At 51.2% G+C, this 25,269-nt stretch overlaps 1 protein-coding gene across 2 annotated transcripts in view; it reads right to left on the bottom strand.

The window, feature by feature from the left end:
* TAFA5 (TAFA chemokine like family member 5) overlaps positions 1 to 25,269 on the bottom strand; it is a 251,054-nt gene that overhangs the window by 17,555 nt on the left and 208,230 nt on the right. For both annotated transcript variants that reach the window (XM_003905721.5, XM_009217530.3), the window contains exon 3: positions 24,637 to 24,764. In XM_003905721.5, coding sequence (XP_003905770.1) covers positions 24,637 to 24,764 — 128 coding nt within the window. The remainder of the gene's footprint in view (positions 1 to 24,636; positions 24,765 to 25,269) is intronic.

The following is a 25,269-nucleotide window of genomic DNA, read 5'->3' on the forward strand; positions in this document are numbered from 1 at the left end:
ATGATCATCTGAGCCTTCAGGGAGTCGTCATCTCTTTGCTGGAGGAGGGTCTTGCCGCAATGCTGATGGCTGCTGACTGATTAGGGCAGTGGATGCTGAAGGTTGAGGAGGATGTGACAATTTCTCAAAATAAGACATTAAAGTTGCTGCATCGATTGACTCTCCTTTCATGAAAGAGTTCTCCATAGCATGCGATGCTGTTTGAGAGCATTTTAACCAGAGAAGAACTTCTTTCAAAATTGGAGTCAATTCTCTCATACCCTGCCACTGTACTATCAACTAGGCTTATGGAATATTCGAAATTCTATGTCATCATTTCCACAATGTTCACAAGCATCTTCACCAGGGGCAGATTCCACGTCAAAAAACCACTTTCTGGCCGGGTGTGGTGGCTCATGCCTGTAATCCCAGCACTTTGGTAGGTCCAGGCAGGCGGATCACGAGGTCAGGAGATCAAGACCATCCTGGCTAACACGGTGAAACCCCGTCTCTACTAAAAACACAAAAAATTAGCCTGGCATGGTGGTGGACGCCTGTAGTCCCAGCTACTCGGGAGGCTGAGGCAGGAGAATGGCGTGAACCCGGGAGGTGGAGCTTGCAGTGAACCAAGATTGCGCCACTGCACTCCAGCCTGGGCAACAGAGCAAGACTCCGTCTCAAAAAAAAAAAAGAAAAAAAAAAACTTTCTTTGCTTATCCCCAAGAAATACTTCTCCATCTGTTCAAATTCTATCCTGAGATTGCAGCAGTCCAGTCCCCTCTTCAGACTCCACTTCCAAATCGAGTTCTTTTCCTACTTCCACCACATCTGCAGTGATTTCCGTCACTGAAATCTTGAACTCTCTCAAAGCCATGCATGAGAATTGGAATCAACTTCTTCCAAACTCGCATTTATTCTGATGATTTTGACCTCCTCCCATGAATCACAAATGCTCTTAATGACGTCTAGAATGGTGAATCCTCTCCACAAGCTTTGCAATTGACTTTGCCCAGGTCCATCAGAGGAATCATGATCCAAGACAGCTACAGCCTTATCCAATATATATTTCTTAACGAACAAGACTTTAATGTCAAAATTACTCCTCGATCCACGGGCTGTGGAATGGATGTTGTGTTAGCAGCGTGAACACAGCATTCATCTCCCTGAATATCTCCATCTGAGATTTTGGGTGACCAAGAGCATCGTCAATGAGCAGCCATATCTTGAAAGGAATCTTTTGTTCTGAGCAGTAGGTCTCATCAGTGGGCTTAAAAGATTGAGTCAACCATGCCATACACAGATGTGCTGCCATCCAGGCCGTGTTGTATGTTGTATGGAGGACAGGCGGAGTAGGTTTGCTTAATTCTTCAAGGACCCGGGGTTTGCAGAATGGAAAATGAGCTCCAGCTTCAACTTCAAGTCACCAGCTGCATTAGCCTCTAACAAGAGAATCAGCCTGTCCTCTGGGGCTTCGAAACCAGGCACTGACTTCTCTCTAGTGGGAAATCTCACAGTTGGTGTCTTTCTGCAATAGAAAGCTATTTCATCAACATTGAAAATCTATTGTCTAATGGAGCCACCTTCATCCATGGTGCTAGCTAGATCTTCTGGGAACTTACTGCAGCTTCTCCATCAGAACTTGCTGCTTCATCTTGCACTTTTATGTAGTGGAGACAGCTTCTTTCCTTAACCCTCATGAATCAACGTCTGTTGGCTCCAACTTTTCTTCTGCAGCCTCCTCCCTTCTCTCAGCCCTTCACAGAATTCGAGAGACTTGGGGCTTGGTCTGGATTAGGCTTTGGCTTAAGAGAATGTTGTGGCTAGTTGGATCTTGTCTCCAGACCATTAAAACTTTCCATCTCTTTCTTATCATTCATATATTCACTGGAGTAGTACTTGTAATTATCTTCAACAATTTTTCCTTTGCTCTACAACTTGGCTGACTGGTGCAAGAGGCCTAGCGTTCAGCCTGTCTCAGCTTTCGACACGCCTTCCTCACGAAGCTTGACCATGTCTAGCTTTCGATTTAAGGTGACAGATGGACGCCCCTTCCTTTCACTTGAACACTTAGAGGCCGCTGTAGGGTTATTAATTAGCCTAATTTCAATATTGTTGATTCAGAGAACAGAGAGGCCCATGGAGAGGAGAGACGGGACTGGCGGGTCAGTGGAGCAGTCAGAATGCATCCATCCATTAAGGGTGCCATCTTACTCGGGCGTGGTTTGTGGTGCCCCAAAACAACTGCAATAGTAACAACAAACCTCAATGATCACAGATCACCGTAACAGATACAGTAATAAAGATTGAAATATGGGGAAAATTACCAAAATGTGACACAGAGACACAAAGTGAGCGTATGCTGTTGAAAATATGGTGCTGTCAGACTGGTTCAAGGCAGGGCTGCCACAAACCTTCAATTTGTGAAAACGGCAATATTTGCAAGGTGCAATAAAGCTGAGCACAATAAAACAAGGTGGGCCTGTAGCAAAACACACTTTCGTTGCTCATGTAAGTTCCACTGCGTTGCACGTGGCCTTTTCCTTTTTCTTTTTTTTTTTACAGTCTTGCTCCGTCGCCCAGGCTGGAGTGCAGTGGTGTGATCTCGGCTCACTGTAACCTCCACCTCCTGGGTTCAAGCAATTCCCCCGCCTCAGCCTCCTGAAAGTAGCTGGGACTACAAGCACACGCCACCACGTCCAGTTAATTTTTTTGTATTTTAGTAGAGATGAGGTTTCACCGTGTTGGCCAGGATGGTCTCGATCTCCTGACTTCGTGATTTGCCCACGTCGGCCTCCCAACGTGCTGGGATTACAGGCGTGAGTCACCGCGCCCGGCCTCTTTTTTTCTTTTAAAGGACTCAGAATTCAGTGTGCTGTTATTTTATGTAGGTGTGAGCAATGTGTGTGCCACGCAGTACTGACACCAGAGGACCTGCATTCCAGGGACATGGATCCCCAGATGCAGCTGCTGCCCCCAGGACAATGCCGGGTGGGTGTACGCAGCCTCTAGGCTGCTTGCTGGAGGAATCGTGTGCCTGACACGGTGCCTGGTCCACATCACAGGCTCAAAATCTTTGTGGAAGGAAGTGATTATTAGCACTTTTTAATCTTTTGGGACACTTTCTATATTTCAGTTCCTAAATGTATATTTGTATATTTTATATTTAAATTTATATTTAAATTTTAAAATATATAAACTTAAATATAAACATAAATTTATATTTATTTATATTTTATGTAATTAAAAATTATATAAACAAAATTTCCAGATTTAGTGATCAATACACTAGCTACACATACACTTGTGAATAATTTAATTTTTCCTTTGCTCTACAACTTGGCTGACTGGTGTAAGAGGCATAGCTTTCAGCCTATCTTAGCCTAGTAATCTGATTCTTCCTTTCAGGTTTATAGTTATGAATTATATGTTATACAGATTTATATTTATGAATTTATATTTTACACATTTATAATATATTTATATGACTATTATAAATATATATTTATAAATTATATTATATATTAATTACAACACATTTACAAATAAATATTAAAATATTATTTATACATATGAAATATTATATATTTATAAATAAATATAAAATATTTTAGTTTCTAAAATAAACTAGATGATTTTCCATATTTTCCAGTATTTGGGAAAAGAAACCTGAACACTAAATATTTGAAGCAGTGTGCCTATTAAAGTATTTCTGTCTGAAAATTTTACTGAAGAATATTAACATTTATCCATTCCTTTGTTACGTTTGGTAGTTTTTCCCCTAGAAAAAATATATATTTAATCAAAATTTCCAGACTTACTGATCGATACACTAGTTATGCATACACTTGTGAATAATTTTTCCTTTGCTCTTCAACTTGGCTGACTGGTGCAACAGGTGTAGCTTTCAGCCTGTCTCAGTCTAGTAAGCTGATTCCTCCTTTCAGGTCTATTTTCTGATATAAAATAATTTATGTAAAGAAGTAAAACCACATTTTTATAGGTTTGTTGAAGGTGCAATGATACACTCTATGCCTTTCTTTTAAAAATTCATTAATATTTCTTTTCAGCTTTACCAGCTGTTTTCTCCTCTTTGAGAGGAGGGGCGATCTTTTCTCCCACTTAAGTTCTTTGTGTTCATTCTTTCTGATTTGAAGATAAAGGCATTTAAAGACATACATACACTGATGAATAGCTCTTTCACTGGATCTGCAAAAATACTGTGTGTTATTGCTATGACATTCTAAATGGGGTATCAATAACTCAAATGCATATTATGATATTGTTCAGTAGTGCTGGTCCTGCTCAAATCATTTTAACATACGAATTCATCCAATGCTTACAAGAGCCCTGGGAAGTGGTATTTTGTCCACATTATAAATGTAGAAACTGAGACACAGAAAGGGAAGTTTGCTCCAAGTTAAACGGCTGGCAGTTGCTCCGTCCAGCACTGGACATCAGCAGATGGACTTCAGACACTGCACATGACCTTTTGTGAGTGTGGCTTCTTCTTTTATTACAACTTTCAATTAACAAATTATAAGAAAGTCCTGGTTAATAAGGCTTTTATTTTTTGGGGTAAGTCTCAATTTTAAATACAGTGTGTTCTCACTGGAAAAGAGGGCCGGTGCATTTCTTCTCCTAGTGTGATTTAACTCATGACTTGGTTTATGGCTCTTTTTGTAGAGATTTCAAAAATGATTGAAAATTGCAAGCAGCCTTGTTTGTATACTATAATTTAGATATGTGGGGCTCAAATTCAATTTTAGTTAACTGTAGTATTCAAAAGATCTAGGCACTGCTGCTTTTTATTGTTGTTATTGGTGGTGTTTTCTTGACCTTAATATACATTGGAAAGTTAGTTAAATCTCAGCTAAAAATTGTGTTTCTGATCATATAATTTGTAATTGTGTTTACATGGTCTATTCTTATGTATGCTAATCAATGCATAATGATTTCTAAATGTGACACTTTCATTACAGGCTGAACTGTAAGACATAAACGTGTCAATAAGTATCAATATATGACAATATTGTTCCAATTTAATGTTTTACCTCTCAATTTCCTTTCAACTGCATTTGCCTGATTTATCTTTATTTACTTATTTTTTGCTTTTAACTTTATTTTTTTTGGAAGGAGTGCCCTTAGAAGGCAACACATATTTGGCTATTTTCAACACTTGATTTGATAGTCTTTGCTTTTTAATAGAGGAGACTAATCCATTTACATTTATTGTCTTCACTGATTATGAAATTCTATCCGAACACTAATGATCCAAGTTGATTTCTGGTTATGTCCCTTTCATGATTGGTCTCATCTTTACACACATGCACAAGTGTCATTTGCTTTTTACTCTCAGTGGTTTAGTTGAAATTATATTTTTGTGTATATTTGTGATAGCCTTTATGTTAAGCAAATTCACTCTTAATGACTACATCATTTCTCTAACGACTGAAATCATCATGGCTCCTTCTATCCCATGAGTGACTCCAGCCTGCCACTGCCTGCTTCTCACAGCCTGTAAAATAATAATAATAATAAGCACTATCTATGGAAAGCAATCCTGTCCTAAAGATTTAAGGGCAGAGGTAGCTCTGAAAATAGATCTCTATTAGTTTAATTAGAGGTTACAGTCCAGGTTACTTTCATGCACCAATTTTTTTCATAATATAGAGTATATTAAATAATAATGCTGTGAATCTTATGTTCAATTTTATAACCATAGTTACAGCAATTATTTATATCCAGCCCCATGTATTCAACTGATATCAGTGGTCACCATTAATCATCTTCTATGTGACCTTTTCAATGTTCAGCTCCTGATGTTTCTCTCTTTCCTGATTGACTTGAGTGCATCTTTTCCTCACTTATTCAGGAAAGGTGTGTGGGTGGTATGATAAATGTACCTGACAGCAATAATTTAAGCATACCCTGAGAATGACCCTGTATGGCAGATACACCTGAATATGTGCTTGAGCTAGGGAATCCAGGAGTGGCCAACCCAGAGATTCATTCTTTGTCTATGGGGAACATCTGAGCCCCCAACCCATCCTATGGAATATCTGTTCTAAGGAACATGGCCTACACAGGGGATTGAGGCTCCAGATTTGGGGTTGAATGAAGATTGCCAGGTGGAGCCTGCTTGGGGAAGGTGCTATTTGAAAATGCTATACAAACTGCAAGCTTTTTGCATGTGGTTGTGGTTTTCCTGCCCACCTGCCGCCACTGGGCCATGCAGTTATTCCATCCAGCCCACCACCACTGGACCAGTGATTGTCCTGTCCAGACTGCCACAACTGGATTGTTTCTGTATGTAAGGCAGTTCACCTGTCCATCCCACCGCCACTAGCCTCTCTCCCCCGTATGTAAGTGCCCCCCTTCAACCCCCCATGTCTCATTTGCTGGCTCTGGGTCTCTTATTCCACCTCTTGAACCCGGTGCCATCCCCACTGGGGTCAGTAGGGGTTCAGCATAACTGGAAAGCTTTCTAAATCCTCGCAAATCTAAAGCTGTCTTATTTATTTACTTTGTCCAAAAACAACAAAACAAATAGAAGTGAGAACAAATTCATAAGTAAAACGATTTTTCAATCAAATTCTTTACATAATTCTCCCTCTTGTCTCCTGGTTCTATGTCTCACTGAGTTCAGAGGACAGCTTGAGTGTGTGTGTGTGGGGATTCTTGGTCTCTTGTCTTTTTATGTTCTTAATATCCCCTGGATGGTTATCACAAGGGTTTCCTTTGTTCTTGAAATTCAAAGATATCACCATAAAATGGCTAGGTCCAGGGTGCTTTTGTTTGGTTTTTCATTGGCGGTTTCCTCCAGCTCAGGTAACTTTCTTTCCAACACTACGTTTTTCACTCTGATGCGATTCTCCCTTCTGTTGGTGCCATTGAGGTTCCCCCTCAGGAGCGTACATGACTCTTGGGTTGGATATTCATCCTCTGTCCTCCAGATCTACCATCTTCTCTTGCTCTGTTTGGTGAATTATCTCTCGGTTTTAAGATTAGTCCCCTTATCACTGTTTTGATTTTCTGCAGTTATATTTATGTTATTGCAGCTCCCAATACACAACGAAACTCTATGTTTACATCTTTGGTGTCCCTGTATCCATCTTCTGTTTCATTCAGCAATCCCTTGGACGTCTGCCTTCATTCTAGGTCCCTCCTCGCCTTTGGGTTCCCGGTTCCTGGGTCACAGCTATGCAGTCCATCTCTGTGACACCAACAAGCAGATGATTTCTATAAAAGTCTCGTCTGTTTACTGCAGAGATCTATTTTCAGAGCTACCTCTGACCTTAAATCTTTAGGACAGGATTGCTTTCCACAGATAGTGCTTATTAGTATTTTTTTTTTTTAAAGGCTCATGTTTGAGTTTTGACTTTGAGGCTTAAAAAAAAAATGTCCTTTTGAACAGGCAGAGGTCAATGAATCCTGGTCTAGAATTAGCCATGGGGCATGGCGGGGAGCTAGTCTTCAGTCTTGCTCTGGTTCCTCCAGGTGTGGGAAGGCCTGCCACTCCGGGATGGCCTGAAAGGTCTGGGTGATGTGCAGCAGGCCCTAATCTTCACGGGACGCCCGACAGGCTTCTGGCCAGCTGGAGGCGGCTCCTCAGGGCTGGGCTCTGTTCCCTTTTGGGAGGTCAGACTTCTGTCTAAGCTGCAGAGTTTTCTGCTCCTTTGGGAATGAGAGCTGAATGGAAGAACACAGGTCCTAGTGCGCTCCTGGCCCTCTTGCTTGCTGCTGCTCTAGCTAAGAGGCTCTTCTGCCATCTCTGTGCCTCTTCTCTGAAACTCACCTCCACCCACTGCCTCTCCTCCCTGCCGTGCTGCAGGCTGGGAGCTGAGTGTCTGCAGGACTGAGCAAGGGACACCCCATGGGTGGGTAGGATTCCATCTCTTCCTGCCTACGAACCCTCTGATCACTACAGTTTCTAGGTCCTACGGTTAGGCCCAGGCCTGAGAAGGAGGCCCAGGGCTTTGTCTGCATTACAGGAGGTCACTGTCATAGCTGGGGCTCAGAGGATAAGGTGTGGTCTTCCACTCGTGTGAGCCCAGGGGGCTTTTCCCAGAGCTCAGCACTTACTTGTTTCTTTCTTTAGGTCATGGTGTTATTGACAGTTTTTCTTATTTCCAAAGCATATGTAAAACTGGACGCTGGGCAGAGGCTGTGCAAGGAGTGAGTGTATGGCTGTATTAATCCAGAAAGCCACCAAGGCTTCTATGGACTTGCAGGGAAGCCCATCTTCTCCTCCAAACGCTGGAGAAGCTCGTTCTCTCTGTGAGTGGAGGGTCCCGGGCGTGGGGAGGAGGAAAGCTGCAATCCCCCACTCATCCGGTTCTCCTCTCTTGAAATCTCATCAGTCACATGTCCCTGTGTCCTATGAGAACCTGAAGCCACATGGCCATGACTACACAGGGCCAGATCCAACCAACAACAAAATGAAGCTTTTGAGAGATGCAGCAGTGCAACCAGCACCCCAGGTCTCTCCTGCTGCAGCAATGCAACCAACACCCGAGTCACTCCTGTTACAGCAATGCAACCAGAACCCGAGTCTCTCCTGCTGCAGCAATGCAACCAGCACCTGAGTCTCTCCTGCTGCAGCAATGCAACCAGCACCCGAGTCTCTCCTGCTGCACAGCACCAATGACCAGATGGGCAGGGGTTTCCCAAAGAAGAGGCTGAGAGTCTGACTTCATTCTAATGTTGGATTCTAACTGGGCATGTGGACATTCCAGAACACTCTGGAAGATGCTACATGTGGAAAACAAGAATTCTTTTCCTACACAGAGAACTTGTCTGTGCCTTAGGTAGAGCAGAAGCAAGCAAGAGGGCCAGGAGCACAGCAGGGCCTTAGAAACCTTTCTCATCCATCATTTTCCTTTCTTACCATCCCATGAACCTGAAGGGTCAACCCTGGGGGCATCCTTACCCCCTTCTACAGATAAGGAAACTGAAGCTCTAAAGATAAACTGACTTCCACAAGGTCTCCCACTCTAGCATGCAGAAGTGCAGTCACCCTTCCAGGCAGGGGGAGGACGGTGGGATCTGACCCCACAAAGTCCTATTGGTACCATGGCCGCGTCCCCGGAAGGGGCTTGTCAGTCCCAGAGGCGCACAGTGGCTCGATCATGCCCAACGCCTGTGGAGGCTGAGATTTCTATTCCAGCTCAGGAAGAGGTGACGTGCGAAGGGACCCAGTGACAGAGCCGCAGTGATGAGGATGCCGGCGTTGATGAATGCGATGGGGTAGAGGTGTCATCCAAGGACCCGTGCCACCCGCCACATCTTGGGTTTAACAGGGAGCTGACATTTAAAGTAATTTGGATGCAGACGCAAATCCTTCTATTTCATTTTTAAAGATTGATCTTTAACAAACGCCCATGCCACACGTCGTATTTCATTCCCACGGCAGCATGCACAAGTCATTTGGGAGGGGGTGGCTGGCAGAGTCCGGGTCTCCTGTGTGCTGCTATCTGGGTCCGAAGAGCTGGGCTGAGAATGAGGCACATCTGGACACAGCAGCCAAGAAGACGGCACACACAGGTGCTGTGACAAAGGGACCGGTCCAGCATGACTGGAACTTGGGGCTCAGGGGACAGGCTGGGCACAGGTAGAGGGGGGCCTTGGGGCTAGAGATAGCACCTCACCATTAGGATGGGAGGCCCAGCTATGACTGCCCCTGCGGCATGCACCCCAGCTGATTGGAGGCAGCACCTCACTGTTAGGATGGAACGCCGGCCATGACTGCCCCTGCGGTGTGCACCCCAGCTAATTGGAGGCAGCACCTCACTGTTAGGATGGAACCCCGGCCATGACTGCCCCTGTGGCGTGTACCCAGCTGACTTCCCACCTTGCATGTTGATCTTACTTCCTTTTTAAAATTTTTGTTTTTATATACTTTAAGTTCTGGGGTACATGTGCAGAACGTGCCATTTTGTCACATAGGTATACATGTGCCATGGTGGTTTGCTGCACCCATCAACCCGTCACCTACATTAGGTACTTCTCCTAATGCTATCCCTCTCCTAGCCCCCCATCCCACGACACATCCTGGTGTGTAATGCTCCCCTCCCTGTGTCCTTGTGTTCTCATTGTTCAACTCCCACTTATGAGTGAGAACATGCGGTGTTTGGTTTTCTGTTCTTGTGTTAGTTTGCTGAGAATGATGGTTTCCAGTTTCATCCATGTCCCTGCAAAGGACACGAACTCATCCTATTATTATGACTGCATAGTATTCTGTGGTATATATGTGCCGTATTTTCTTTATTCAGTCTATCACTAATGGACATTTGGGTTGGTTCAAAGTCTTTGCTATTGTGAACAGTGCCACAGTAAACAATGAGATACCACCTCACGCCAGTTAGAATTGCGATCATTAAAAAGTCAGGAAACAACAGATGCTGGCCAGGATGTGGAGTAATAGGAACGCTTTTACACTGTTGGTGAGAGTTTAAATTAGTTCAACCATTGTGGAAGACAGTGTGGCGATTCCTCAAGGATCTAGAACTAGAAATACCATTTGACCCCTGCAATCCCATGACTGGGTATGTACCCAAAGGATTATAAATCATTCTACTATAAAGACATATGCACACATATGTTTATTACATTTTTTTTGAAAGAGAGTTTTGCTTTGTCGCCTGGGCTGGAGTGCAGGGGTGTGATTTCAGCTCACCGCAACCTCCGTCTCCTGGGTTCAAGCGATCAAGCAATTTTCCTGCCTCAGCCTCCCAAGTAGATAGGATCACAGGTGCGTGCCACCATGCTTAGAGCATTTTTGTATTTTTAGTAGAGATGGGGTTTCACCATGTTGGCCAGGCTGGTCTCGAACCCCTGACCTCAAGTGATCTACCTGCTCAGCCTCCCAAAGTGCTGGGATTACAGGCGTGAGCCACCGCGCCCCACCCTGATCTTACTTTCCACAGTACAGTCAGGAAGGAGTAAGTTCACCTTTGTCCGTTACAAGAAAATTAATCTCAAAGTGATGTCACCTGTAAGATTATAAGGATTATAAACCAACAGGAGAAAAACACGTTTTCCAGCACTTGGCCGGCACCTTCTGCTAATCAGTTCACAAGACCTGGAATCAGACAGTGGCACCAGTTACAATGGCTCTGGTGAGGATCTGAGATCACATGCAGTGGATGGGCTTGAAACAGCGGCACGGAGGCAGTGGACGGGCTTGAAACGGCGGCACGGAGGCAGTGGACGGGCTTGAAAGGCAGTGGGCGGCACGGAGGCAGTGGATGGGCTGAAACGGCGGCACGGAGGCAATGGCCCAAGTGACTCTAGAATAGCCGGAAGTTGTTCCTCACGGGCTCCTCTATAGGGAAGAGGCCAGTGTCTAAGGCGGGACCCTATCCTTCCCCTAGGATTGTGTAGATTCCAGGGCCATTTGAAAGTCCAGCATCCCAAAGCCTCACCCATCAAGATGGAGCTCACATCCATCTTCCTGCCTGGGCAACCACGCGGTAGGGCTGTCAGGGAGCCTGGCCCAGCGGGGGACGGTGGCCTTACCGCCCTCGGGAGAGGGGGCCACTTGGGTTCCTCATCGGGGTCTTCACGTGGGTGTGACTTCACTGTGCATGAGGGGCTGAGGCAGGAACCAGAAGTGCCTATTCTGGGGTCCACCCAGAGAGGGCCCCCAGGGGCCCAGGCAGGACGTGGAGCCCTTTCAGGACATTCCACGGTCTGCAGTGTGAGCAGAGTTCCTCTAAACCACAGCCAGGCCCCGGAAGGCGCTGGAACCCTGTGGCGCCTCTGTGCCCAGGTGCCAGCATGGTGGGGGACAAGGCATTGCATTACATTGTGAACGTAATGAGAACTTCTGGAAAGCTGCCCTGCTAGCAGCAAGACAGGGTGTCCCCCCATGTCTTGGAGACCAGGCTCCCCGCACCTGTGTAGCCAGAGGATGGTCTCCAGCTGGAAGGACCCCTCTGTCTCCTGGCTATGCAGGGTGGGATGCGAGCACCTTGCCGCAGTCCTCGCCAGGTAAACAGAGTGCTGTCTGCCATTTACTCAGCAAGCCCTTCCCATCTCAGTTCCCAATGATGTGCCAGACTTAAGAGGCCAACCAAGCAGGCCCATTTGGCACCAAAAAGTGACCCCTCCAGCGATTCTCGACGGGCGTCCCTGAGATGTTGGATCACGTGTCTCATATCTGCATTCCAGTCTCTGACTTGGCACCAAAATAGTGTCAGAGGGATGAGAGTGGTGGGGAGACGACAGGGAAGCAAGGGCCGGGGAAAGGAGAGGGAGGCACTGAACATGTCACTCAGAAAAACCCCTAAGCCTGATCCTCACCGGGACCCAACCTAACGTAACTCGCTGAGCAGCAGGGGGCACCAGGAAATCCCCAGCCCCGCCACACCCACCGGGTTTCCACGACAGACCCCGTCCACCCCTCTGCACCAGGCAAGCATCCTCACATTTCAGCCATTTGCCATTTATGTATTTAAAACGATTCAAAGAACAACTGCTTTAAGGAAGATTGAACCTAATGCAGGACAATTACCGTAAATGGCGCCCAGCGTGTCATATCTCCCATTACGAAATTGGCCCAAAGTGCAGACAGAAATAATGTGGGTTTGGTCAAACCCTTTTTTTTTTTTTTAGTTTCTGGGCTCATTTCTGCTGAGAAAATGAAGAGTGTCACTGCTTACAATACTAGCTGATGTGGTGCCGGCCATACACGTTTTTGTTTACACACAGAATCTATTAAAATGTCCAGCTATTATTGTGGTGATGAATAGCGGTGATTCAAAAGAACGCAAAATGGATTGCAGACAGGGATCAGAGTAATGACTTAGTATTTTTCATTCTTTGTGCAGAACAAAGATTAGTTAGGTGCGGGTCCTGGGCCACTTCTGGCTAAGTATCCACCCCCACTCAATCTCTCAGGCCTGTTTAAGCCTCAGCCTTCTTTGTCCTTGGGAGAGCAGACAGGTGGAGGGGTCCTCAGGCCACCTCGGCCCACCACCACCCTGCTCTCCTGGGCTGGTGAGAGGGGAGGGAATATCCTCTCTCCTGTTCCTTCGCGATCCTTCTGGGCCGTTTTCCTCTCCCCTGGCCATTGCCGCCATCTCTTCCTTAGCTCAGCCTCCCTCTCCTCCGGTTCCCTGAGCCAGGCTCCACGCATGCCATCTGATCACACTCCAGACAGACTCGGAGCCCAGGCGGCCAGGGCTCAGCTGCTGGCTGGAGGGCTCCAAGGGGGACAGGATATGCCACCTCACCTGAGGGGCAGTTCTCTGCAGCCCTCCCGGCTCTGCGTCCACCTGGCATCAGTTCCAGAAGGGCGGGGGAGGTGGGCCAACCTGGGGAAGCAGAGCCCCCGCGGGTGTGTGCAGGCCAGGGCCCCTGGCGAGAGGGGCGTCTGCACACCTCCCCACATGGGATTCAAAAGAAAACGTTGGGCCCATAAAATGGACTAAAACTGCGTTTCCTCCACGTTGAGAACAGAGCTGTGCTCCCCGGTCCTCAAGGCTGGGCTGACCTGGCCGGGCAAAGAGGAGTGCTCAGAACATGCCAGCTGGGGGGACATGGGGACAGACAGATGGTGGAGGGCAAGGTGGGCCCTCAGCCATGGTGACAGTGAGCTGGGGGCAGGGGACACCTTGTCACATCAAGGGAGGAAGTGACAGGCTGCACCCCGTCTCTGCAGGGCAAGCCTGGTGCAGGATGGAGGCTATGAATGCTCCCAGCAGCAGAGAGGGAGGCGGCTCACAAGGGGTTCTGGAAGGTGGGGGGCGGGGGTGGAACTCTCAGTCACTGAAGAAGCTGCCAGAATCCCAAGAGGCTGCCTGAATTCCTGGTTGACCTCACGGGGCCAGGGAGAAGCCTGGCTGGGACCATCGTCCCTGTACGGGGAGGGGTCTCCAAGGCCCTGGCTTGGCTGTGCTCTGGGGAGGAGATGAACCACAGGCTCCTGGTGGGGGTGGGGCAGGGCAGACAGGTCGTACGGGAGGATGGCACCCACACAGGTCTGCCAGGCCCACGTCCTCTCTCCCTGCTTGCGTGCGGTCAGCTGCCTGGTTAACAGTGAATCTTCCCCCAAGACACCTCTTGAGTTCCCTCCACAACCACAGCCACTGCCTTCCTGCTTGGGGGCCTCCCCACTGTCCCCACAGAGGCTCAGTGTTCAGCTACAGGGTCCCCTTCTTCCTCCAGCAGCCCCGGCCTTTGCTGACTAATGGCGGCCACAGCGGGGCTCAGTGTCTGCTGTGCAGGGGACCAGGAAGTGGCCGCGGTAATCCAAGGGACAGGTCGGGCGGGGTTACCCAGGTGCACCCTGATTACCACCTCGGTTCTCGCCTGCCTGCGCTGGGAGAGGGCACTGCAGACCCTCCCGGACCCTCCGCTTCTGCTCAGCCTGCAGCCTGCCGTCCGCAGCAGCCCTGCCCTGGCCACGCAAGGCCACGGGCTCCACAGCCCACCGGGGCTCACGAAGGCAGCTCTGTCTCACTCCCAGATGAAGTCCTCCCCCACCACACACAGGACAGAAGGCTCCTGGGCCCTGCCGACTGGCCCTGCCCAGCCTGGGGTCTTACTCCTGGTGACACCCTGGTCCCTCTCGACGCCTAAGCCAGGCTTTCTGGGGTGCTGGCCCAGAGGACCTGAGAGGACCCTCTTCCCTTGACTGTGCCCTGATCAATTCATCGGGGCCATCATCCTCCTCAGAAACTGTGCCAGATGATGATCCTGCCGTGTGGCTCCTGGAGGGCTGAGGCCATGCCTGCTCTGTGGTCCCTGAGAAGCACTGGAGCTCTCCAGTGGCACCTGCAGTGCCCGACAGAGAATGGGGCCTGATGAATACGTGGGCAATGGGTCCGGCTGAGGCAGTGCTGGCTCAGCCACAGCTCTCCAACATTCCCACGCTGGATCCTCAGGGCATTTGTGCTTGTTTTCCTAGAAAAATCCTCACATTTTTCCCTCCCTGAATGTCTGCATATTTGGAATTCATTTGCGAACTCCTGCTACGGGCATCACTGGGTGCTTCTTCATTGCCCTCTCCCTGGGAGACCCCCCTTGTCTCCTGACCCCTTCCCCTCATCTTCACAAGTACAGGTGCGTGCAGGGCTCCTTCTGGGATGGCCAGGGCTGGAGCCTGTTCTCCCTGCACCCTTGACGGCCCATTCCAGCGGTGACGGAGTTCCAGGTCAGGAGTCACAGCCTGCGCTCTGTGAGACCTGGCACCACTGTTTTCCGGCTTCGGCGATCTGCTGAGAATCCAGCAACACTCTGCTATGGATGTCTTTGTCCATGACCTAGTTTTTTCCTCTGAGTTTTGGGGATGTTTTTCATCTCCCGTGGCCTGAAATTTCATGCTGGCATGCTTTAGGATGCGACTGTGTTCATTCATTTTCTGGTCTTGGTGAGTACTCTCACAGAGGAAACCGGCATCTCAGTTCTGGAGAGGTTTTTCGAAAGCATTTCTTTGATAATTTCTTCTTCATTTTCCTCTATTTCCGGTGGTTATATCGTTCAGAACTCCTGAATCAATCTTCTGATTCTCTATTGTTTTCCTTTCCTAGTTCCCATTTCTTTTAGAAAATTCTACTCTCTGCTTTCTGAGAGATGGCCAGTTTTACGTCCCCAACATTCTACTGGATTTGTAACACATTCTGCTGTTACACACACACAGGCACACAGTATCTATAGGCATATCGCATGTACATGTATGCACACATCTGTGCCATGTATACGTGTGCATATGTGTACAATTCCCCAAAGCGTTCTCCAGGCTCTTTTTAAAATATTTAAGTTCTGGGACACATGTGCAGAACGTGCAGGTTTGTTACACAGGTACACATATGCCATGGAGGTTTGCTGCACCTATCAACCCATCATCTACGTTTTAAGCCCCACATGCATTAGGTATTTGTCCTAATGCTCTCCATCCCCTTGCCCTGCACCTTCCAACAGGCCCCGGTGTGTGATGTTCCCCTTCCTGTGTCCATGTGTTCTCATTGTTCAACTCCCACTTATGAGTGAGAACACGCGCTGTTTGGTTTTCTGTTCCTGTGTTAGTCTGCTGAGGATGATGGTTTCCAGCTTCATCCATGTCCCTGAAAAGGGCATGAACTCATTCTTTTTTATGGCTGCATAGTATTCCATGATGTGTATGTGCCACATTTTCTTTATCCAGTCTATCATTGATGGGCATTTGGGTTGGTTTCAAGTCTTTGCTATTGTAAATAGTGCTGCAATATACATATGTGTGGATCCTAAGCAAAAAGAACAAAGTTGGAGGCATCACGTTACCTGACTTCAAACTATACTACAAAGCTAAAGTAACCAAAACAGCATGGTACTGGTACCAAAACAGATATATAGGCCAATGAAACAGAACAGAGGCCTCAGAAATAACACTACACATCTACAATCATCTGATCTTCGACAAACCTGACAAAACAAGCAATGGGGAAAGGATTCCCTGTTTTATAAATGGTGCTGGGAAAACTGGCTAGCCATATGCAGAAAACTGAAACTGGACCCCTTCCTTGCACCTTATACAACAATTAACCCAAGATGGATTAAAGACTTAAATGTTAAATCTCCAGGCTTCTTGACGCTCCTTTAATGAGCTCCCCATCCCACTTGTCTACTGCCAGGCCACCAATAGCATCCAGACTCACTGTCCAAACTCAGGGGTGACATCTGTGGCTGGGGCGGGCTTTCTGGACAGGCTCACCTCTGTCTCATGAGGTGCCTGGGCCTGGCCAGCAGGCGCCACTCCTCACCCAGTCCCGGGCTCCCCTCTTCTCTCCAGCAGGACAGGCTTAGGGTAGTGACACCTGCAGGGCTCAGGGGTCAGAGCCAGTGTTCTAGTCTGTGCATGGGGTCACAACCACACCCTTTCACTGGTCAAGCACATCCCTAAGGCTGAGCCAGGGAGGGGAAGCAGAGCACTCATGAGGAGGAAGACAGAGGCCCCGGACTCCTCACCTCCCTGCTCCCACCAGCCTCCTTGCCTCCCCGCCCCCTCCTGTGTCTGGATGCATGTCCGCTGTCTCTGAGGCTGAGTTGTGGTTTAGCTGGTGTGCTGGCCCTTCCTCTGCTGCCTCGATGACTCCTGTGGCCTCTATATTCCTCGCTCCTCTTCCTTTGGCTTCTTCTGGTTTTGTTTCTCTCCCAAAGAGTGACCTTTGCTTTCCACTATGTTTAGGGGCACAGCGATAAACAGCCGGCTGGTGGGAGGTGGGCTTCACAGGGGCGCCCTCTGGCCCCCGACTCATGGCACCCATGGGTTCTGATCTGGGCTTGGTGAGTTCAGTGGATGGAATGGGGGGCCCCCGAAGTTCATGTCTGCTGGGGAACCTCAGGATCTGACTTGATTTGGAAATAGGTTCTTTCCAGATATTATTAGTGAAAGATATTTAGATGAAATCATCCTAGATTTAGAATGGACTCTAAAGCCAATGGTGGAGTGTTTATAAGAGAAGGGAGAAGGAAATTTGGCAAACAGAGCAGGCCCCATGAAGACGGACACAGGGAATGGAGTACTGTGGCCATGAGCCAAGGAACACCTGGGGTCACCAGAGGCTGTGAGAGGCAAGAGGGGCCTCCCCGAGAGCCTCCCAAGATAGCAGGGCCCTGACCACTCGATCTTGGACCTTCTGGCCTTCAGGACCATGAGATAATATGTTTCTGCTATTTCCAGCCACTCAGAATGTGGTCACTGGTTATGGCGGCCTCAGGGCACACGCAGGAAGTGTATCTAGAAAGAAGCCTCCCATTTCTTGACTGAGCCCTCAGCGAGCTGAGTGGGGATCTCATCTCAGAACGTCGATTTTCACCTAATCTCCTGGTTTCTAGAAGTTCCTGCCACGTTGGGCTGTGTTTCCACTGTAGGGTCCAGAGCCGCTCAGGTCTCTCCCTCTCCAGCATGAGCCTCTGTGAGTCTAGTCTTCTTTGGGTTCCACAGGCAGCTGAGGCCCAGGTGTGTGGGTGGGGAGGACCAGGAGTCTCTTACGCAGCCTTTCAACTGGGCCCATCTCCACAGCGCTGGGAGGAGGCCACCAGCACTGCCCTGCATTACAGTGGAGGCAGAGCCCGCACACTGCTCCCTGGGGCTCAGCTCTCCTTGTCAGCTCCGTCCACCCGCTCCCATCTTTCCAGACCTGTCTTGCTGAGTTTGCACTCCAAGCAGGAGGCCATTTTCCCCCTTTCGTGTACCTGTCATCTTACAGGGGGTTCCATGAAGGAAGTGTGAGCATCTCGTCCTCTTTAACGGGGACCCTGGTGCAAAAGCGTCTGCTGTTTCCTGTGGATGGCTCCTCCCAGAATCAGGGCTCAGTGTGCAGGCCATGGACACTCTGTCCTTCTGCCGGGCCGCCCTGGGCAAGGGCCCAGCACGGGAACACACTCCTGTGCCCCAGCCGCCTGGCGGATTGGTACAGACACGGGAGGGCTAGGCCGGGACCCCAGTGTCGACGCCTCCCTCTTCACACTGGGGGTGCTCGGAGGCAGGGGTCCTAGCCTGTTCTTCCCACGGATCTGTGAGTGGGGCCACGTTTGACACACATTAGGCTCTCAGAATCTGAGAATGAAGAGACCTCACAGTTTGAGCTTGCTTCCGCACAGGTGCCTTTCCTGGGATGCGCCCCTCCTCCAGGCTCCGAGCTTGCAGGAAGCTCAGGGGCAAGGGCCTCGGTGGCCTAGAGAAGGCAAGCCATCCACTGGGACAGGGGCCGTCCAGCCAGAAGGCTCCTCCCCGTAGCAAGCTGGCTCCTAAATCCCAAACAAAGCCACCATAGACAATGCTTAGCACTGCTGGAGATGCTAACAGGAGAGCTCTCCAACCACGAGAACAGAGCCTTTTCCAGAGGGGCGTGTAGGTGACCTGAATCATCGACTGGTGGTGAGACTGACCTCCAGAACTCGCCGACAGGCTGACAGCACAAGCTGCCCAGCCCAAGTCAGCAGCAGTTTACGGCAAGATGACAGAAGACACAGCATTTTGGCAGGCTGCTGGCCGGGCCGCCAGGCCCCAAGGAGACCTCAGTGTCCTCCCGTCCATGTCCAATGGAGGCCCTGGGATGGCCCGACTACACCACACTCCTGGGATGCCTGGCCAGGGTGGAATTTAGACATCCAAGCCCCCACGAGATCAGCGGCAGCTGCTGTCTGCACATCCTCCGAATCTCTCATGTTGGGGAAACGGGCTTTTAGCGTAATGAGTTTCCATGAAATACAAGTTCCCAAACAGAACCACACAGAAACCCCACTGAATTTTTTTCACCCCCACAACTGTGATTTCATGCAGCACAGAATTAGAAGGTGGTGCTCAATAGTGAATGTGCAAACAGGATTTCCATCTAGCTGGCTGATTCCGATTTAGGAGATGGCACAGCTCACTGACAAGTATCTTGCGATACATAAACATTCCAAAAATGTGACTGAGCAAACACTGATGAGAATATTTCCAAAAGCCAGTCGCTTGCGCGGTCCGCAGCCCCAGCCACGGAATATCTGTGGAGAGAAGACCTGCTCGTGGCCCAGTCTGCTCCCCTTGGCCCCACGAGCCCTTCTTGTCCCTCCTTCTCCAGCTCTGCGAGCCTGAGCCCAGCTCAAGGACAGAGGAAGCCAGAGCAGAGCAGGGGAATGGGAAGGAGGGCGGACAGCAGCTCTGGGCCTGTCCCCAGGGAGCAGGAGCCAGAATGGGGAGCCAAGAAGGGGCGCTGCTCACGCCTCAGGAGAACCTGCAACACCCACCCAGGGTCCCCTCGCCTGGGGCAAGTGGACGTCCACAGGGCAGAGCTGGCTGAGAGGCAGTGCCTGGAAAAGCACTGCAGCGGTCAGTTTCTCTCGAGTCCCCACAGGACGCGGATTTCCAGCCTTTCATAGCAACCTAGGAGAAAGGCTTCTCCCATGTGACCGTGTGTGCGCGGGCACGGGCCTTGTCACCGGGCGCTCGCCCTCCTGACACAGATGCCCTCTCACATTTTCATTCTATTCCTTCCTCCTTTTAAATGCTGGTCATGACCTATTAAATTAATTTCACAACCCACTAACGGGGTGACGACCTGCACTTTCAAAAGCAGTGCTCCGGCCGGCGCGGTGGCTCACGCCTGTAATCCCAGCACTTTGGGAGGCCGAAGCGGATGGATCACCTGAGATCAGGAGTTCGAGACCAGCCTGGCCAACATGGTGAAACCCCGTTTGTACTAAAAATACAGACATTAGCTGGGTGTGGTGGTGGGCGTCTATAATTCCAGCTACTCTGGAGGCTGAGGCAGGAGAATCACTTGAACTCAGGACGTGGAGGTTGCAGTGAGCCGAGATTGTGCCCTTGTGCTCTAGCCTGGGTGACAGGAGCGAAACTCCATCCCAAAAAAAGCAATGATCCTGGAAACAGACGCATCAGCACGTGCCTGTGGTCCACACTCGGTTAATCCACGAATCCTGAATCCACGTGTCACACACAGAGGCGCAGGCATTGCCAGGGCACGGGGCAGCAGCACCCTTAGGCCCAGCACCGGTGCTAGGCGACCCACACTCTGGTGGGCCCACACAGACAAGTAAACAGCAACGGCCACACAGGAAGGGGTTGGGGAGTGACGGGGGCTCGGCACGGAAGGGGTTGGGGAGTGACGGGGGCTCGGCACGGAAGGGGTTGGGGAGTGACGGGGGCTCGGCATGGAAGGGGTTGGGGAGTGACGGGGGCTCGGCACGAAGGGGTTGGGGAGTGACGGGGGCTCGGCACGATGTTGGCACGTAGCTGGGCAGGCTGGGAGCGGGTGGCTGCCTGCATCAGGGCTGGGCTGGAGGCGGGCTCTCATCCGAGAACGTGGCCATTAGGATGGAATTAGCAGCAACTCAGTATCCACTGGGTCTCTAAAAGCCAAGTTATGAGAACACCATCATCTCTCAGAAAACCAGTTTATGGTAAAGGATGAAATCTCCTGTAGTGCTAATTTACCATCCATGAGAGAACTCAGATGTAATCGCACAACTGGGATTGTAGCTCCCAATTCTATGGTGTTTGGTTCAAGAGCCCAACTAACCTTTTCAGAAAGCTTTGAACACAGGTCACCACAGGCCAGCGATTCTATTAGGAGCCGGCTCTCCTATTGTTCCCAGACTTTTCCTGAGATACCTGGGAAGACGACAGGGCCCACCCCGGTCCCCTGGAGTGAGCACACGGTCACTCACCGAGATCCACCAGCCCAGGCACCCGTGGCCATGTATACAAGGTGCCCCCGCCATGGCAACGTGAGGCAAAGGCTGAGAGACAGGTCCTCAAGCCCCCGACACACACTCTCCCCCAGGAAAGCAGAGCCACCCCCTCCACCTATGAGACCTCACTCTCCAGAAGAATCAGGCTCCCTGAGAGTGACCAGCCCGGGAGGGGGCACCTGTCCTTCCCATGCTGGATGATGGAGTGTCCTGGTACAGTCAGACTCCCACCTGCCCATGTCCCTGGTCCCTGCAGGTGCCCTCCCAGCTTCCACCAGCAGAGGCTTGGTGGGTCCCCTGCAAAGTGTCCTAACGATGGGAAGATCAGAGTATCTGAGTTTCCTGAGCTGAAAGCCACGCGGGGTCTCACACTGAGCCAGGTATGGCCTTTGCGTTGAGCAGACCAGGCAGAATCGATCCCACCTCCCTGGACTTCTGTCTCCCTGGCCACCAGCGGTCACTCCAGCTCGCCCAGCTGCAGTATTCAAGCATGTGAAACTGAGCTCCCAGGCCTGCAAGGCCCAAGGGAAGGAGAGTCCGCAGCCATCTCCACCAGGCTCTCTGAGCACACCAAGCACTGGACAGGTGCAGCTACTGTTCCCCAAGCCAGGAAGGCTCGAACCCCTCTGGAATATCCCGGGTGCCTGGTCAGCCTCTGTCTCAAATGCCCCAGAACAAAGGGGGGCTCACTGTCTCCCGTGGTGGGCCCTGTGGGCTTGGACTGAGCTGACACAGAGAGCACCTCGGTTCCCCGTCTCTGCACACACAGAGGCCGTGCTGGCCAGGCAGACCTGGACGGACGCGGGAGGCTGGTTGGGCGGCCCTCGTCTGGTTCTGGGGTAGGTGAAGGGGTCCCTGATGAGACTTCATGAGAATGACTCAGGCACTGAAGAACTAAACGGGAGGAGGAGAGAGGAGAAGACATGCATTCTGGGTGAATGCAGGAGGCGGGGAGGGCTGCGTCCAGGGTTTGGGCCAACAGTGAAGAAAGGAAGATACCATGAAGCTGTCTGACAAGGCGTTCTCCGGGCAGCCTGACAAGCTGGGGACAGGCCACATCTGTGTCCCTCACTTACCAGCGTGCGCCCTGCGTGCGGGGGGCTTCACTGATCACTTTAATTAGCGTTGCCCTTATCGGGGCCAGAAGGTCTGCCACGGTGACCCTGGGCAGAAGTGGCTGCAGAGCTGCACCAGGAGAAGCCTTCATGCAGATCTGAAGACTCCAATGCTGCCCGGTGGGCGAAGGGCATCCCTCCAGGGGGATGCAAATGCTCTGAAGCAGGTAGAGGGGTGGTGGCACAGCACTGTGTGTCCAATGCCAGTGAGCTACTCGCTTTAAAATGGACTTTATGTTATGTGAATTTCACCACAATAAATTACCAAAAACCAAAATGTGACGATGCCAGCAGCCTCCAAGTAAGGACCCAATCCTGTTCCTGCCAAGCATCTCGATGCCTCTGGAAGGGCTGGGCCGGTTCCAGCCCTGTCACTGGCTCAGCAGGGCTGCCCGCGTCGAAGTGACGACACCTTTATCCACTGCCAGCTCTCATGGCGTCTGTGGACTCCTGACTTCCCACCCTGGTGAACTGAGCAGTCAACTCACAGAGGTGCATCCGAGTTCGTTCCTGAAGGGGTGCGGCCTGAACGCTTGGCCTGGGTGCCTCATGGGCCTCGAATCACAAGGAGGAGGGGCTCATCAAAGGGTGACTGAGAAGTGATGGGTCACTGGCAGCTGGGACCCAGAGTGGCTCTCACACCCATCCCTCCAAAATCCGGGGCGAGGCGGCTGCTTATGTTGAAGCTTCTACGAAGGATGTGAAAGGCTGCGCCTGACCGGGGTCCACAGGCGGATGGAATGCACCTGCTGTTTGTGTTGCTGGAGATTCAGGGAGGTAGCGCAGGCCTGGGAACCCCAACAAGCAGGGACAGAGGAGGGCCTAGGCCTCCTCTGCAGGCAGGTAGCAGTAGGAAATGTTAGAGCACTGTGCATTTCACAGGTGCAGGACGGAATCATCTGCTTCTGCACTGAATGCCAGATAAACAAACCCTGACCAGGCAAGCCCAGGACCTCAGCTTAGACCAACCCACACCCCTCATCTCCTGTCCTGTCCGCATGCCTCAGGGTGGCACTGGTGCCCGGCCTCACACTCCTCCTGCAGGCCCACATTCCAGGCAGGCACTCCCAGGGGGCTCTGGGCCGCCAGCGAGGCTGAGTCTGCATGAACTGCCACAAATGCAAGAGGCCCCTGAGAAACCCATGGGGGGACTGGCGTGCTGCCCTGCCCATCTCACTGACATCCTGGCTGCAGCAGAAAGCTGTGCTCCCAGAAGACGACCCTGACAGCCCCGAATTGTGTTAGAACCCCAGGGATCTGTGGTTCTCCTTGGAGCAACTCCACCAAATTGGCCTCTTGAACCGAGTGCCGGAACAGCCCAGCCGAGCCCTCGCTTGGAGTCCGCTCAGGCAGCAAGAGGAAGGATTTCCCTGCAGCCCAGTGTGAGGGGCTGCAGCCCCCTCTCTCCATGCAATCCTTGGAGGGGGCTCGGATGCCAGGGGCTTTCCGGATCCTTCTGCCCAGCCACAGATCTCCCTGACTTAACATTCTCAGAGCACGGAGCCCAGATTCATGTTAGGGAAACCCTCACCCACTCATGTCCTCAAGCTTCCAATGCCAACTTCAAAGCAGGAGGAGCCAGGATAAGGGGGTACCACTCGCCAATGAGAAGTCGAGGCCACCCCACACACGAATGGCCCAAGCCCCATGCACGTGGGCTCCCCTCCTCTGCCCGCCTCCTCTGCCCCTCTGCAGGGGAAACTGCCTCAGAATCCATGGTGTGCCTGGAGGAGCTGCCTTCGGAAAAGGCCCAGGGCCACCCCGCGCTCCCCAAGCTTCTGCCCTTGGGAAGAGCAGCTCTAGAGACCCAGGTCGGCTGTGGCTTCGGGAGGGCGGGGCGCTGCATGCCCCACTCAGTGGGACAAGGGAGCTGAAGGGCTCTCCGGGTCTCTGGTGTGAGCAGCCACTAGGCCAGGCCCAGGGACGGAAGGAGCACACCTGGATGGAACCCGCACCCGGCTCCGTCTCTGCAGAAGCTCCCTGCTCCCTGGGGGAGTTATCAGAAGTTCATCCTCAGGAGGGGCGGACGCCTCCTCCAGCCGGGAGTCACGGGCACATCAGTCCCGGAAACAAGATGGCTCTAACCAATGGATTTCGGGGCCTGGTCTGTGATCTGACTTCTGGGCTGACCAGCCTTGCAGGTGGTTCTTTATCCAGCTCTCAGCCCCCACGTACTCATGGACCCTCCGCCCCAGGACAGACGGTCAGGAATTCAGCCCCAGAGAGGCAGGTGGGGTCCTGGCTTCTCTGCACGAGGACAAGGTGAGCAGCTGCCACCCGTCCCCTCAGAGCCAGGGTGGCCTCGGAGGCCCGCACATGCCCCCTCCCCAGCACACACACGAGAAAGCCAAGGGCCACGTACCGTAGTGGTCTTTATCCTCCCGCCGGGCTGCGTGCACGTCCAGCCTGACCGGTTGATTAGCAAGTCGCAGCCTTCCCCCTCCAGACACGGAAGCATGTCACACCACTGCTTGGTCTTGATAATTCTTGCTGCGGGAGAAAAGAGGGAGGCAGTCAGTGTGCTGCTCTCGTGGATCGCGACGGTGTTGCCGAGGGGACCTGGGTCCTGACACTGGCTGGGAGGGCCCTCAGGCAATGCCCGGTATGGCTCCACCCGGGGACCCTCAGGCAGGGACACCGGGCCCAGGGGCTTCGCCAGCTTCCTGGTCTCCTGGTTTAGTGCTTGCTCCCCAAGTCCTGCTCTGCCATCGGCCAGTCGTGGAGCAGTAAGCAGTGACCGAGGGAGCTGGAGACACGTCCGTGGAGCAGAGCCGTGGCCCCTCCTGCAGCGTGGCTGCCTCACTCTCTCTCGTCTGGAATCCACTAGAGAGCAGGGAAAGGCAGGAGGAGGGGTTCCCAGTCAGACTGTCCTCAGATGTAGCGAGGGCGGGCCTGTGCACAGGGTGGGAACCAAGGGGGTCCAGACTTGGAGTCAGAGTGTGAGGCCAGGCAGGAGGTGGGGAGTCGATGCCCCATCCTTGACTGGAGGATTTTA

The sequence above is a fragment of the Papio anubis genome, chromosome 16, assembly GCF_008728515.1.
Source record: "Papio anubis isolate 15944 chromosome 16, Panubis1.0, whole genome shotgun sequence".
Classification (NCBI taxonomy): domain Eukaryota; kingdom Metazoa; phylum Chordata; class Mammalia; order Primates; family Cercopithecidae; genus Papio; species Papio anubis.